The 14,471-nt window shown below is 35.5% G+C and overlaps 1 protein-coding gene across 1 annotated transcript in view; it reads left to right on the top strand.

Annotated features, from left to right (window-relative positions):
• The window catches only part of DCC (DCC netrin 1 receptor), a gene marked incomplete at both ends in the record, with an annotated part of 1,164,115 nt that overhangs the window by 677,329 nt on the left and 472,315 nt on the right, over positions 1–14,471 (top strand). Inside the window, 2 exons of the mRNA XM_082668331.1 lie at positions 10,367–10,521; positions 13,078–13,198. Coding sequence (XP_082524457.1) covers positions 10,367–10,521; positions 13,078–13,198 — 276 coding nt within the window. The remainder of the gene's footprint in view (positions 1–10,366; positions 10,522–13,077; positions 13,199–14,471) is intronic.

Genomic DNA, 14,471 nt, shown 5'->3' on the forward strand with positions numbered 1-14,471 from the left:
TCTCAAGTGACTCAAAGATGCTTGAGATACTTATGTTGGTATTTATTGTTTTAAGCAATGCATTGATTCAAATATTATTTTAATGGTTGAATAAAAAGCAAATTGACAACTTATTTTCCCTCTTCTTTTCTAAATCAACTTGATGTAAACTGTTCATGTTGAAGAGCATTGGACCAGCTAAATATACTGATGGGTTAGACTCACCAGAATTTTAAAGCGGGGGTGAAAAAAAAGGGCTTGGGGATAATTTACTTTCTTTGTTTTAGTAGCAGAGAATGTTCTCGTGAAGCTTCGAGTTAATATAGAAGCTCATTATATACAGTGGCATTGGTACCGACCAGGGTTCTTGACCTTCCCCAATCAATAGAACTTGATAAGAGACCAGACAAGAAATTCAGGCAAGGCTTTACTGGGGCCCCTATTGTAGCAGGGGGAGTGAAAACAAATAACAGGTTCCCTAGCTCGCTCCCCTAGGGGGTGTGGGATGGTTCCTTATATTTGGTGAGGGAAGGGGTGTGTCCCGCGGTCGAGCTGGAGGGGTGACTTAGGTGATCTCCCCACCCCTTTGGTGGTGTTGAGTGCAGGGGCATGTGCAGTACCCTGCTTTCACTCCCAACACCCTGTCTTTGCTCCTGGCTCTTCAGAAGTGGCAATTGGATTTTTTTTCTTTTGGTCTTTTTATATCTTCTTGTCCAGACTTTGCCCTAACTGCCCATGCACAGTTATTTTTAGTCCTTTATAGTTTCCTTGTATTCTGTTGCTCGAGGAGAGGTTTGTCCAGGTGCACGTACTGCAGCAAAGGATCCCAGGGCCCAGGTCCCAGCCTGTCTCAGCATTACTTTCCTTGAAGGTATTAAAGCGTTGGAGAGAAACATCATCACCACCCCCTCCCCAGCAACTGGTGAAGAAATTCCAAAGAACCTGAATGATTGGATTCCAATTTAACCTTCTAAGTTTTCAAGTAAGAAACTGAAGTCAAGCAAAGTTCAGTTACTTGCTTGGTGTCCATAATCTGACCTTTAGTAGAGCCAGAATCAGGGTTGTTCCTGATTCTCCTGATTCTCCTTTTTCTCATACAGTGGTTTTCCCCAGATCATCCTGCATATAGGAAATATATAGGAAATATATTATCCTTCACCAAATTTGATATAGGAAACCTGGTGTTGCTCTTACCTCCACATGATTTCCCTTAAGGGTTTATGTACTCTTGTCACCAGCAACAAGAGTTTCTCTGAAGTTCTTCCAAGACCCAGTGAAGAGGTAGAATAAAAGGAAAAGAAAAGAAGGATAAATATGTTTACTTGGTATTTATATCATGTGTATTATTTATACAAGCTCTTGAATTTCCAGTGGGTTCTATTATTTAAAACTATCATAGTGAGCCCTCCCAGAAGGTAAATGTTTAATTAATATCTTTTTTAATCATTGAATTTTTTTTAAAATACAGAAAAAGAAAGAAGATATATCCATACTTCCATAATCACTGTACATCTTAGAATATTTACTTCTAGAGTCTTTAAAAAATTGTTTTAGAAGAATCACTCTATAATTTTGTGAAAATAACCCATGTGATTTAAAAATCATCCCAAATCTCATGTTCCATTCATCCTTCTACGTATATAAATAGTTGGATACTTAGGTAGAAGTATGTTTATAACAATGTGATGCAGCTACAGATACTGTTTTTTAAAGTTCACGTTTTATTTAAAGGCATAATTGATTAAATTCCTGCTGTGAAAGATAGCACCTAGGGGTTAGCATGAGGGGTTAGCAGTCTCATCCATCCTCTCATTCCCCCACCTTCTGATTTTGGTAGTTATGGTATTAGTTGTATCCTTTTCACGTTTATGACAATTGACTTATCTTCAGTAAACATTATTTCCACTGTGTTTACTTTTATTTCTGTATAGAGTTATATTCAATATTCATCACCAGTCCTTTTATCACAATGCCTATCTTTTCATTTTGATGGTACTCTTCTTAATTGCCTGGATTTTGTTGTCAGACTTACTTTAGCAAGTGCTATATTTTCTGAGCACTTTCATAATTTAGACTATGGCTTTGTAAATAAACAACTGTATATAATATTCTTGGGTAATATTGCTTCATTATCTTCTAACATTGGATATTACTATATGGGAATCTGATTCCCCCTCATTCCTTGTAGATGTGTTTTGATCTGTTGAATGTTCAAATAATTATTTATCCTCCAGATTCAATATTTCAAATAAGATATGTCTTACTGTTGAGAATTATGCATTCTATTTCCCAGGAAAATGGGATAGTCTTTCAATCTAAAAATTCAGATTTATTTTTTTAGGGAAAATTTCCTATTATTTTATCTTTGAATATATCTTCTGTTCCATTTGTGAGTTTGCTACATCAGAATGCCAGTTATCTCAATATTAAATCATCTTTGCTTGGCCTCTTTCTATACAAGCTTTTCCTAATTACTTTAGTCTCTTTGCCTTTTTCATCTGCATTCACTGCATTTATCTCATTTCCAACACATCGGTAATTTGGTTTTTAGTGGTGTCTATTATGTTACTTGTACTTTCTGATTTATATATTGGCTCTCTAATGATGTTGTTTTGCCCCTTGATTTGTTTCCTTAGGTCCGCTACCTTCATTTTCATTTCATTCTGTTGTTTTTCATCTAGTCTTTGACCTCTAGTGTTGTTGAATTTATTTTCATAATAAGTAAATCTATTGTGTGAAACAACTTAAGAAATTTATTTCTGCTTCTCCCCTTAGATTTTCTTCTGGGTTGAGTGTTTTGTTTCTCTCTCTTCCTCCCCCCACTTTTCCCTCCCTGCCCCACCCTCTCTCTCTCTCGTTATTGTTGCCGATAATATATTTCCATATTTCCCATGTGTGTCATTTATCTTGCTCATGTGTGGGTGACTCTGTCCAGACACTATTTGTGCCAATATAGCAGAAGTTACTTCTAGACTTATTTACCACGCTGCCTGAGACCCCTTGGGCTCCAGTTTGTAGTGCTGGATATTTCAGGTTTTATTAATTATTTAATAACCAGCAGGAATGGTCAGGGAGTGAGTTCAGTTGAGGCAACATTCGGCCTCTTTGAGAGCACCCAGCTTCGTTGGCTGGTTCCGTATCCTATTCCCTTCTGTAGGGGAGGGGCTGGTCCTCAGGTTCATAGCCACTGCAGCTTCTCCTCAATCAGAAAAGGAAGGAAAAACATAGGACTCTCCATAGGTTTCACATTGATTCAATTTTGGAGGTATTACTGAGAATTCTTAGGCTTTTCCCCAAAGTCCAGGGCAGTTTCTGGTGTTTAAGGATAGATAAGGACCTAAATCCTGCTCTGCCTTTCTCCTCTATTCCAGAAACATCTATTTTGATTTTTTTTTTTGTTTGCAATTGACTGCTTTCTTTTCTTTGGTTGCTATGGTTGGTGTGTGTGTGTGTGTGTGTGTACGTGCGTGCACGTGCACGTGTGTGCTGGGACTTTTGACTTCATTGGGTATTGGGGGAGGGAAATTTGTTGTGTGTTAGAATTCATCATCGTCTCAGTTAAATGTTTGTGTTGGAAGATTCCCTCATAGAATATCTACTACTAACAAAAAACTCGAAAAACAAAGTTTTCACTATAATTTACTGTAACTCTTCAATGTCCACTTAAAAATACACAGAAATTGCTCTAATGCATGACAGAAACATTTTTTCTAGCTGTTTAGAATATCCACATCTTTTACTCTCAAATAACAAGAGGGCATGCTAGAAAACATTTGACTGAGGGAAAAATAATAAGTCTTAAAAATTTCTGTCAGTATGCAGTGTTAGGAACTAGATAACTTATTCTAAATATTTATTATTTTTGTCATAACCCATGTGAGTTAATGTTTTTATCTTGTTTTTCTTAAAATGTTTTCATTTTCTTCACAGCTAAAGTTGAAAATTGGATAAGAAAGATGTTTATAAATTGTATATGTATGGATATATCATTTGCATGTCTTTGTGTATACATAACATTTTAAATATAGGTATACGATGTGATTTTACAGTTTACATAGGATTACATAGGAGCACAGATATGTATATAAATATATAGAAATAAATGTATTTAATATATATGTTTATATATACATATGCATACATACACACACACAGACTTAATTGTTGGAGAGTTGCCAACATCTACTGAAGGACACTGATAGCACACAAATAGTTTCCAAAGACATGGTGATAACATAAGTAAGCATATAGGATTAGGGCCTTGAGATTAATCCTCCTATCATTTTTATTACTGGTTTGAGCCTTACAACATCATTCTCCCAGTTTGATCCTAAGCTCTACAGTTAAAGAGAGAAATGGAAAACTCAGTCTGGATTTAGAGAGAAGCAATCCTGATTACAGAAGCAGTGGAAACTGAAGAAGAGTAATGGGATTATTTGTCTGGATAAAGAAAATTGTGACAAGAGGTCTAAAATAGTTTCTAAGGTCTAAATAGTTTCTATTTTAAAAAAACAAAACAAAAAAACAAAATAAAACAAAATAACCTAAACATAACTCCAAAGTAAAGGTTGAAGGTCAGATGCTCTTCATCCCCACAGCACATAGACTAGAATTTTTAGATAGGAGCACAAATTTTTTGGCATAATGGGGTAAGAGATAAAATCAAAAGGTCTCAATTTTTATTTCTCTAAGATGATTAAAATATCCTCTTTGGCAGCTATAGCAGAATAGCTTATAGTTTGATGCTTCTAATATTCTATTGTTGTCATTAGCATTGACTTTAGAAGAAAAGTATATCCTTATTCTTAAATGTTGTTCCTCATCTAGCTTTTCCATAGCTATTACCTGTTTGCAGCCAGAAAGTGGCAATGCCAAAGCATTGGCCTATGAAGACTAAACCACATCCATGCCTGTTTATCTAATAAGTATTTATTAGCACCCATCCCATGTTTAGTCTTGGGGACAGAAAGTGAAGTAAGGTAGCCCCTGTCCTTAAGAAATTAAGAGCTTGGTGGATTTGCATCCAGATGGATGCTACAACGGGATGAATTGTTGTTGCCTCATCAGCTTTTCTGAAATGTAGTTTTCAATAATGATATATTTACTTCTGCTTGAGAAAAAAAATATATAATTAAATATACCACTTAGGCTTACACATGTGTCAGGGAAAAAGGTAATGTACATTCTGGAAGTTGTTAAGAGGACCCAAACCCCCCCACCCCCGGAAATTGAAACACTTTTTTGAATAGAAAATGCTAAGAATAAAATCCATAGCTTAATAGTCATTTTTCTAGAACAATGGGAGCCCCAGTCAATATTATTAATTAGAACAAAACTAAAATGAGATCTTATTTCCAATGTGGGATACATTCTAGTCACTTAAGGCTAGAACCCAACTAGACCCAGATTTCAAGTCACTTGTCACATAAGAAAAGGCCTGGAGAGAAGTGTTGGATTGGGCAGAAATATATCACACAGCTCCTTGTTAAATAAAGGAGAAGGAAGGTTATTCATTTAAAGATCAAGTTAGCTGAAAGAGTTACTTTGGCACCAGAAGTTGGTGCAGGAAGAATTGAAACTATGGGATCAAAGAGCTATTTCTAATCTATAAATTGAATGTCCATTAGAAACCTTATTCCATAAAAGTAGGATTTTGTTGAGGTACATTTAACATGGAAGCCTGAATTGATAAAAAAATATTTTCCCCCTGTGCTATGTTATCTCTAAACCTACATTGAACACCAGATGGCTTCCTTTGTAGTCATCTGAATGTGATTACGTATCAAACTGTGGCTCCTTAAGGTGAAATTATCTGACTGTACTTGAAAGAACTCAATTTATTTTGGATATAGAGTTAACCCAGTTTGGCAGCAAACGTATTTTAGATTTTTGATCTGGTCAGAATCTTCAGGTATTTGCATTTAAGAGAAGACTAATGGGTTTATGTCCATTATTTCAACAACAAATTAACTCCAAAAGGCCTGGAGAGATAGGAGTGTTTTGCTCAGGGACACTAGCTGGCTTTCCAGTGTTCTCAGGATAAAAATGTAGCCCATCAAGGCTCATGGTAATTTCTATTGTCTTCCTAACAAAATCTTGCTAATCTGTTTTTTCCCTTGATGTTTATCATTCCCATGATGTTTATCATGTTTATCATTCACCAGTTGTGTGTTCTGCCTAGTGTTCATTTAAACCACCTGCATTCCTTTAAAGTTTCATTCTTGCAGTTTCAAAGAGCTGTAGTAAATTTTTAGGATGTATCGAATCTTCTCAATTTCAAGGTAATACAGAGTGTTAATTATGTGTCCTAGAGCAGTATTTTAGAATTGACCCACATTTATTTGTACTTAAATAACTGGAAAAGAATAGATAAATGTTACTAAAAATACTTGTGAGGCATCTTTTATGTGAAATAAAACCTTTAATACTATTTAGATTGTTGCTGATGACTTGGTTTGGGGCTGAAATTACCGAATAAAATTTACTCTACAGAATGCAAATGATTAGTCATAGCATAGAAACTCATTTATAAAATATTTAATATAAATTAGTCATAGCATAGAAACTCATTTATAAAATATTTAATTTAAATTTTATTCAAATTTAAGGTTTAATTTTACAATTCTAATGATTGCAGTGTAGAGGGATCTCTCGTCTATTAGTCATTTCTAAATATGATAGCATTTTCTAGAACAGACATATTTTTTCCATCTTTCTGTTGTAGTCACTATTTCTTCTTCCCTCAACCCCTAAGTTATAAAAATTCTCTATATATGTACTCTAAGTACTTAAGAAGATCCTGAGAAACCAAGATCTAATGAAAATCTGGGTGATTTATTTCTGGTCATGAATTTTATTCTATCTAAAGAAGGAAAGTATAACAAAATCAGTATCTTGCCTGAAATTGCTGTAGCATCATACGTGTATGTTAAGCAGTTCTCTGAAATGGACTAAAACTGGGTGAATGGAACGATTTGATAAGCTTGAAAATTCATGGCACTTCATTTTTATTAGTCATTAAGGAATTGTTGAGCTGTGACAGGGCGAGAGAGCGTCATGGACATATACACACTAACAAACGTAGTAAGGTAGATAGCTAGTGGGAAGCAGCAGCATGGCACAGGGATATCGGCTCGGTGCTTTGTGACAGCCTGGAGGGGTGGGATAGGGAGGGTGGGAGGGAGGGAGACGCAAGAGGGAAGACATATGGGGACATATGTATATGTATAACTGATTCACTTTGTTATAAAGCAGAAACTAACACACCATTGTAAAGCAATTATACCCCAATAAAGATGTTAAAAAAATAATTGTTGCCCCCCAAATAGTTTAAAGTAGTGAATTATTCCTTCCATGAGAGTGGAAAGGAAGGAGAACTATGTTAATATTCAAAGGGAATTAAAAGAAAAAGCATATGCTTCAGGCCCCATCTTTATAGTCTGGTTAGTAAATAATGATGTAGGTGAAAAATATCTAACAATAATAAGTGGGATGAAAATTGAGCACAGAGAGAGAGCACTGCAAGAAGCAGGAAAACCCATCATCGGCTTCATGAAAGACAACATTTCATGGAAGAAGGAGTGTGTGAGTTCCCTCTTCATGATCAGAAAAATGCTAAAGAAACATGTCCACAACCATTGATAAGTCATGTTCACTCATTAGTCCCAGTTTATATTTGTCTTGAGAATCTAGTACCCCAGAGCAGTGAAAGTTATACCTAGGTCCTAAATTCTAGGAAGCAATCCTAAAATAGGATGAATAAATCCTAGTCTGCTCATCACAAGAAAAGAGAAAGAGAGAGGAGTAGCATAGGAATAGGAAGGATTAAGAGTATAGAAGAGGAAAGCAGGAAGAGAAGAGAATACTAAGTCTCCTTCTCTCTATATAAATATATACACACATATGTATATGTTTATGTATGATATATGTTTATGTATATTTATATTACTTATATACATATATATTTAAAGTTTAGTCTCAACCCCATAAATTAATTTCAAGATCCACTTATGGAAGTCATCTGAATTTTGAAAACTCTGATGTGGGCACAAATGATTCCAGGAAATTTGATGAACATGAACGCCAGGGCTTAGCAGACTCAGACAGTTTTCATGGTACCAGGAAAGAAGGGCTTAAAGGGAGAGGCAAAATAGACAACGTGATGTTATTTTTTTTAACAGCTCTAATTGCTTAATTTCTATTATCACTGAGGCTTTGGGAATATTTTTGAGTTATCCTTCCATCAGAATTTTTCGGTGGCAAAATAATTTTCCATCGGAATTTTCCAGAGGTAGAACTATTACAAAATAGTTCAGAATGTAGGCAGTGGAGTCAGCCTGTCTGTGTGGTTTGGAGAAGTTGCTTACACACCACAGTCTCTTCATTTCTAGAATGGGGGTAAAAGAGCCTGCTTCAAAGAGTTGTGGTGTGAATAATAAAGTGCTTAGGTTAATAAATCGTACAGTCAGCTCTCAATAAATACTGGCTATTGGCTGGTAAATAAATACTTGATCAAAATCTGTGATAAAATTGACAACAGAGTCCAAAAGAGACAATAAATGTATCTGCTCAGAGGCACTCAAGAAATATTTCTGATGTTGGTTCATTCTCAGTGAATTTGGTGAAAGAATAAATAAAGTCTAATATTACTATAAATTATAAATAATTAATCTTAGCCCTATATACAATGGTGACACATTCTCTGTAGGAAAGCTCTCAGACACATTTTTTCCATATCTTTAATCTGTGAATATTAATGAATCCCAGGCAAGTCACCTAAACCAAGTTGCCTGTGTGAAAGATTCAAGAATTTAAAAGTTGTTTGGTACTAGAGGCCCAAATATTTAGTTAAAAATAGGAAGATAAGACAGGGAAGGGGAGAGAGGGAGGGACAGAGAGAGAGAGAGAGAGAGAGAAAGAAAGAGGAGAGGAGAGGGGAGGGGAGGGGAGGGGAGAGATCTGACTTCCAAGATCATTCAGTAGAAGAACTAGGACTTGAATCCTGGGTGCCTTCCACTGGCTCTTCGATTTTTCTAGAAGGCAATGACCATCAAAGATTGTAAATTCACTTTGACTTCAAGGGAAAGTTTTGCTGATGGTGGTTGGGAAGAGCAAAGTATGGTGGTTACTCAAAGAAGCAAAAATTAGCACACCTTACCCACTGAGCGTAACAACCGCAAAGACAAATATTATAATCTGTCTTTAAAAATGTCTACGAAAAATACATATTTATTTCCAAGGTGAAAAGGGGATCAAGGCTGCTACTTCCCTGTGAATTTCAGACAATATAAATATTCAAGTTTCACATCATTTTAAGGTTCCCAGCGGAAGAAAATGACAATCACTTAAAAAAATTTTTTTTCTTTATTGGAGTATAGTTGATTTACAATGTTGTGTTAGTTTCCACTGTACAGCAAAGTGAGTCAGTTTTACATACACATATATCCACTCTTTTTTAGATTCCCATATAGGTCATTACAGAGTACTGAATAGAGTTCCCTGTGCTATACAGTAGGTTCTTACTAGTTATCTATTTTATATATAGTAGTGTGTGTATGTCAGTCCCAATCTCCCAGTTTATCCCTTCCAACATCACTTTTTAAAATGTTCCTTTCCTACACAGTGTTTTGAGGCACCAGGTCTGAGAGATTCACTAGCGAAGGTGTGTTATATTTGTAATTTCCTTTCAATTGCAAATTTCCATCATAGAGTAATGAGTATTATGGTAATTAAGACATTAAATTAGTGTATCCTGTACCCTGCTGAGAAAATAGTAATATAGTATAGCGATGCACTAGAGTAGATAATTGCTGGGACAATAGGCATGTGTCCACAGTAAAGACGATGGTCATTTTTAGTGCCCTTATCACCACAGCCAGTTTCAATAGGAACGAGTCCGTCACATTAACTAAATCTTAATGAAACTCTAGAATTACAGAGACACTAAGCGTTCGTGTCTTATACACTGGGTTGTGTCAGTCATATCAGCTCCTCTTCATTTGCTTTATCAGCATAGTTTCCATAGCTTTATGGACTTTCCAGTGTCCTTTATGTAGGTCAATACAAGCACTTATTCAGAATGTTTATTATATGCATTTTTTTAAATTTATTTTTATTTATTTATGTTTATTATATGCAAAGGTTGTTGTTGTTTTTTACATTCTTTGTGGCAAGACACCATTAACACAACAACACACTGTTTAACTGCATTTGGGGGGGGCGGTGGGAGTTTATCATGTCCTACAGTAGTTCCTATAAAGTAAACTAAGGGCTTAGGGGAATTATTTGAATTACAAACATTTTCAATATTTGTTTCTAAGTCAGAGAAGATGCTAGCATGCAAGTTCACATCCCCACCCACTCACTTTTTATTTTTCTGTCTTTACAGTTCCACCATGGTTTTTAAATCACCCTTCCAACCTCTATGCCTATGAAAGCATGGATATTGAGTTTGAATGTGCAGTCTCTGGGAAGCCTGTGCCCACTGTGAATTGGATGAAGAATGGAGATGTGGTCATTCCTAGTGATTATTTTCAGATAGTGGTAACTATCTTTTTTCATATTCACTTTACAATCCCATTCATTGTCTACTCTGTTTTCAGTTGCTTTTCTTTCTTGGGAACAACGTTCCCGTTGGGAATGTTTATGATGTATGAAGAAAATTGTTCCAATAAAGCAAATCATTTTTTAGACTTGGAATTTTTGAGCTCAAAAAAAGTCATTAAACAGTCCAGCCCCCTTGTTTACAGACACGGTTTTAAACAAACAAAGAAAAAATGGGGGGCCTAAGACCAGTGCTTTCTAAATATTCTCATTGGTGGTTCTTGGAAAAACAGAGTTTAGAATCTAGTTCTAGACTGTATGAATCCAAGAATCTCTTACTTCTTTAAATTTTGCCCATTATAATAAAGTTTCAAGTAAGATGCACTACTTATGAATATGGTAGTCTTACTTTGGTAATTAGGATGGTCACTCTTTGCTCCTTTGCTGCTCTTCCAGATAGGCCAGCTGATCCTACATGAGCAGTAGAAAAGGGCAGTGATGATGGTGATAGTGACAATGGTGGTGGCAGTGTTGGAGAGGATTTGAAGACCCAGAGTTCACATCCTTTGCAGTTCTGAACTTTGGAAAGAATTGAAGCCAAGAACAATGGTTCTTATAGTTCCTATAAGGTTTAGTGTACCTCTCTGTCCCTGCCCTGGAGAGAGATAATAGGGATAATGGTGGTATATTCACTGAGTTGTTGTCCTGGTACATAGTGAGTGATCCATACCTATCATTATTATTATTGTTTTTGCTGCTACCAGCAGAATGCTTTGCTCATTTAAAAATGCTCTCTGAAAACTCTCCTTTTGGTGTAGGTCAGCATCAGAGGTTCTGAATTCAAATGAATATCTGAGAAATATGAAAAGCACTTTTTAAATATCAAAGAACTTTGCAGCTAAAGAAGGAGGCTTTCAATCCATTTCTCTTATGTTTGAGATGCAGACATGACCCTGTCAAAGAAAAGTGGTCCTCCAAGCCAGGTCTCCCAGGAGACGGCAGTTATAGTGTAAGTGCCCTATAGAATTCAGGCACAAGCTCTCTCCATGGCTTTACAGTGCCTCTTGCTGGTGGTCCCTCTTGCACGATCAGTCGGCTTTCAGAAACTTTCATCACCTCTCGATTCATGCATTTTGTCACATTGTAAGGGCTCTTAAGGAATACATCCGTAAAGAATATCTTTATTATGTTTATCACCACTTACCATTTTTCATTTTTAGTTGCATTTAATTGGTTGGGAATAGAGTAAGAAAGGAAAAAAAATTAACTTTTGAATGCCACATCAATCCATTAGTTCCTTTACATGCAATGCTGTTTCCCCTATCACTGAATTAAAAATGATCTGCCATGGGGCAACTTGAAATGTGTTGTATATGCCTAAAATAGATGCTACTTGCATATAGAGGAAATTGTTGAGTGCCCTTAAGGACACAGGATAAAATGAAGCATTTCATTTTTTTCTACAGTTTGAATAATCTTTTCCCCAGAATGACTTATTATAGCCAACCTACTTAAAATGTTCCTTTTCTTAAGGTAAAAAAAAAAAAAAAAAATGTATGGTATGAGCCCTTTTCACATTAAATTGTGCTTAAAAATATTTCCCCAATAGCTCCAGATCTGTCACACATGTAACATTTAGCACAAATAATAACTTATATGAGAATTGTTAATTGTAAGTTAGTCAACTTTATCTTAGGAATTTTACATCAGCTGAGAATTGACTACAAGACACTAAAAACAATTAAGTATTCCCCATGAGGTAATATTTATCTCTCAATGACTTCAGGGCAAGTGATTTAACTCGTCTCACTTACTGAACTAATTCTTACACTATCGAAGATAAACTGAGTTACTGTAATTAAATGCTATTTCAGATCATTTTATCATCCATCCTTGAAAACTATGGTGGCCCAATTTACATAAAACAGGAGTTAACATTGCTGTGTTTTAATTTATGGATCACTGAAGGTGAAACATTTCGGCCATATAACAAGAATGACATGGGTATAAAAGATCTACCGTACCCTCCTCCAAATCCCCGAAAGGGCACACAATTTTAAAAGGATTTTCAGATATTTTTTTTCTCGGCAAATGTCCAGAACATATCCAACCTAGATTTCTTGTCCTTTAGAAGCTGCAAAGATAAGTAATTTTTGTTTCCTTTTGCTTTTTTTTTTCCCCCTCCAGCACCCACTGAAACTATTTCCTTCAGTACAAGGAAAAGAATGAGATTTCTTTTGATACTAACCTCTCTTTCGTCCATACCTAATAAAAGAGTTTTCTGTTTACTGCTCACTTACGGAGGATGTGCATTCTTGGGAGTATACTTTTCATGGCAGAACTAGGTTAAATTGTGGCACGTGGATTCAGCAGAATCTTGGGAATCTGTGACATTTCCCAGATGACACAGGACGTATCTGTAAGGCTGAGGACCCTCTTGGCCTCCCTTCCGGTTTCTTTTGGGAAGTTTGATTAAAATTTGTTTTGTGATCATTTTGTCACTTGGAGTTTTTTTTTGCTTTTTCAAATGCTTTACCTGCTTTTTCTTCTCCCTAGGGAGGAAGCAACCTACGAATCCTTGGGGTGGTGAAGTCGGATGAAGGCTTTTATCAGTGTGTGGGTGAAAATGAGGCTGGAAACGCCCAGACCAGTGCACAGCTCATTGTTCCTAAGCCTGGTAAGATGAAGTGAACCTTGCTCTGGTTCCTGTAGTTGCAGTTCTGCATGGTTCATCTGTGAAATCTGTACTGTTTTCCCTATTCTCAAAGTCAATTTGAAATTATTGAGTTATTTAGTTAATCAGGTATACATGTGTGTATTGTTGGTATATTTGTGCTAGCAAATTATATCTATGACTATCGATATATATCTCCATCCAGCGAGATACAGTCAAGATGACTACCACTAAATTACTACCGTCTCCCCTCTTTTGTGGCCTACCTTTCTTCTTGGTGTTTCATATAAATATAAACTCTATATATGGAACATATATATATATGTAATATATATAAAATAGATAAGCATATACATGTATACATACATGCTTATTTATAGTCTTAAATCAATGGAAGTTGGTAGAAAAATAGCAGGAGTAATCACTTGAAAGTAAAAACATTCTTCTCTTTTTTTAGAACAGGTTTTGATAAGTTGTCCTTTTTTCTATAATTTATTAAGTTTTTTATTTTGTTCTGTAATCTTTTAGAAGTTTAATATGGTGGTGTATTCAAAACTAGCGTAAATCTATAATAGACATGTCATGTAATATCCCCATAACAATATGATTTCCAGAAAGCAAGCAAACAGACAAAAACAAACACACAAAAAAACTAGCTGGTCAGCTACTCTGAAATGTGGTTACACTAAAGAAGGTCAAAAACATCCCTTCTCTCTTTTTATTCTTTTTTTTTTTTTAAAGCAGGGACTGAACAATTGTTTCTATAGATCAAAATACCTTAAAATATTAATAGCTCCTCATGAAAAGTTTTCATACCACCTATTGATTATGTTAATTTCAACTTTTTGAGGCCAGTTTCCTTCCTCTTGGCTCAACCTTGTCTTAATCTTTCCCTGCTTTAATTTTAATAGAAAACAGATTTTCTGTTTAGAAACAGTAATTTTAATAGAAAACAGAAATTTCTATATAGCTACTGAAATATATGAGACATAGTCTTTCTTTGGCTTCTGTCATTTACAGTTGCCTATTGAGGCCTTATATTTTGTGCATCTCTAACCAATTATCTGAAGATGCTCAGACTCTCATAATAATGCTCACAGCGATGACTTTCTCTGCTTTTCTTGATTAAAACAAAAAAGCAACCATAGAACCGCAGTCCCAGATGAGTAAAGGAATGAAAGGAACTATTTAGGAATTTGAAGGTACCATTAACTCTTGTTCAAGATCACCAGTTTCTCTGATGGACTGTTTGTTTTCCCTCCATTTAATGTGCCTT

Source organism: Grampus griseus (genome assembly GCF_964374135.1).
Source record: "Grampus griseus genome assembly, chromosome: 12".
Lineage (NCBI taxonomy): Eukaryota > Metazoa > Chordata > Mammalia > Artiodactyla > Delphinidae > Grampus > Grampus griseus.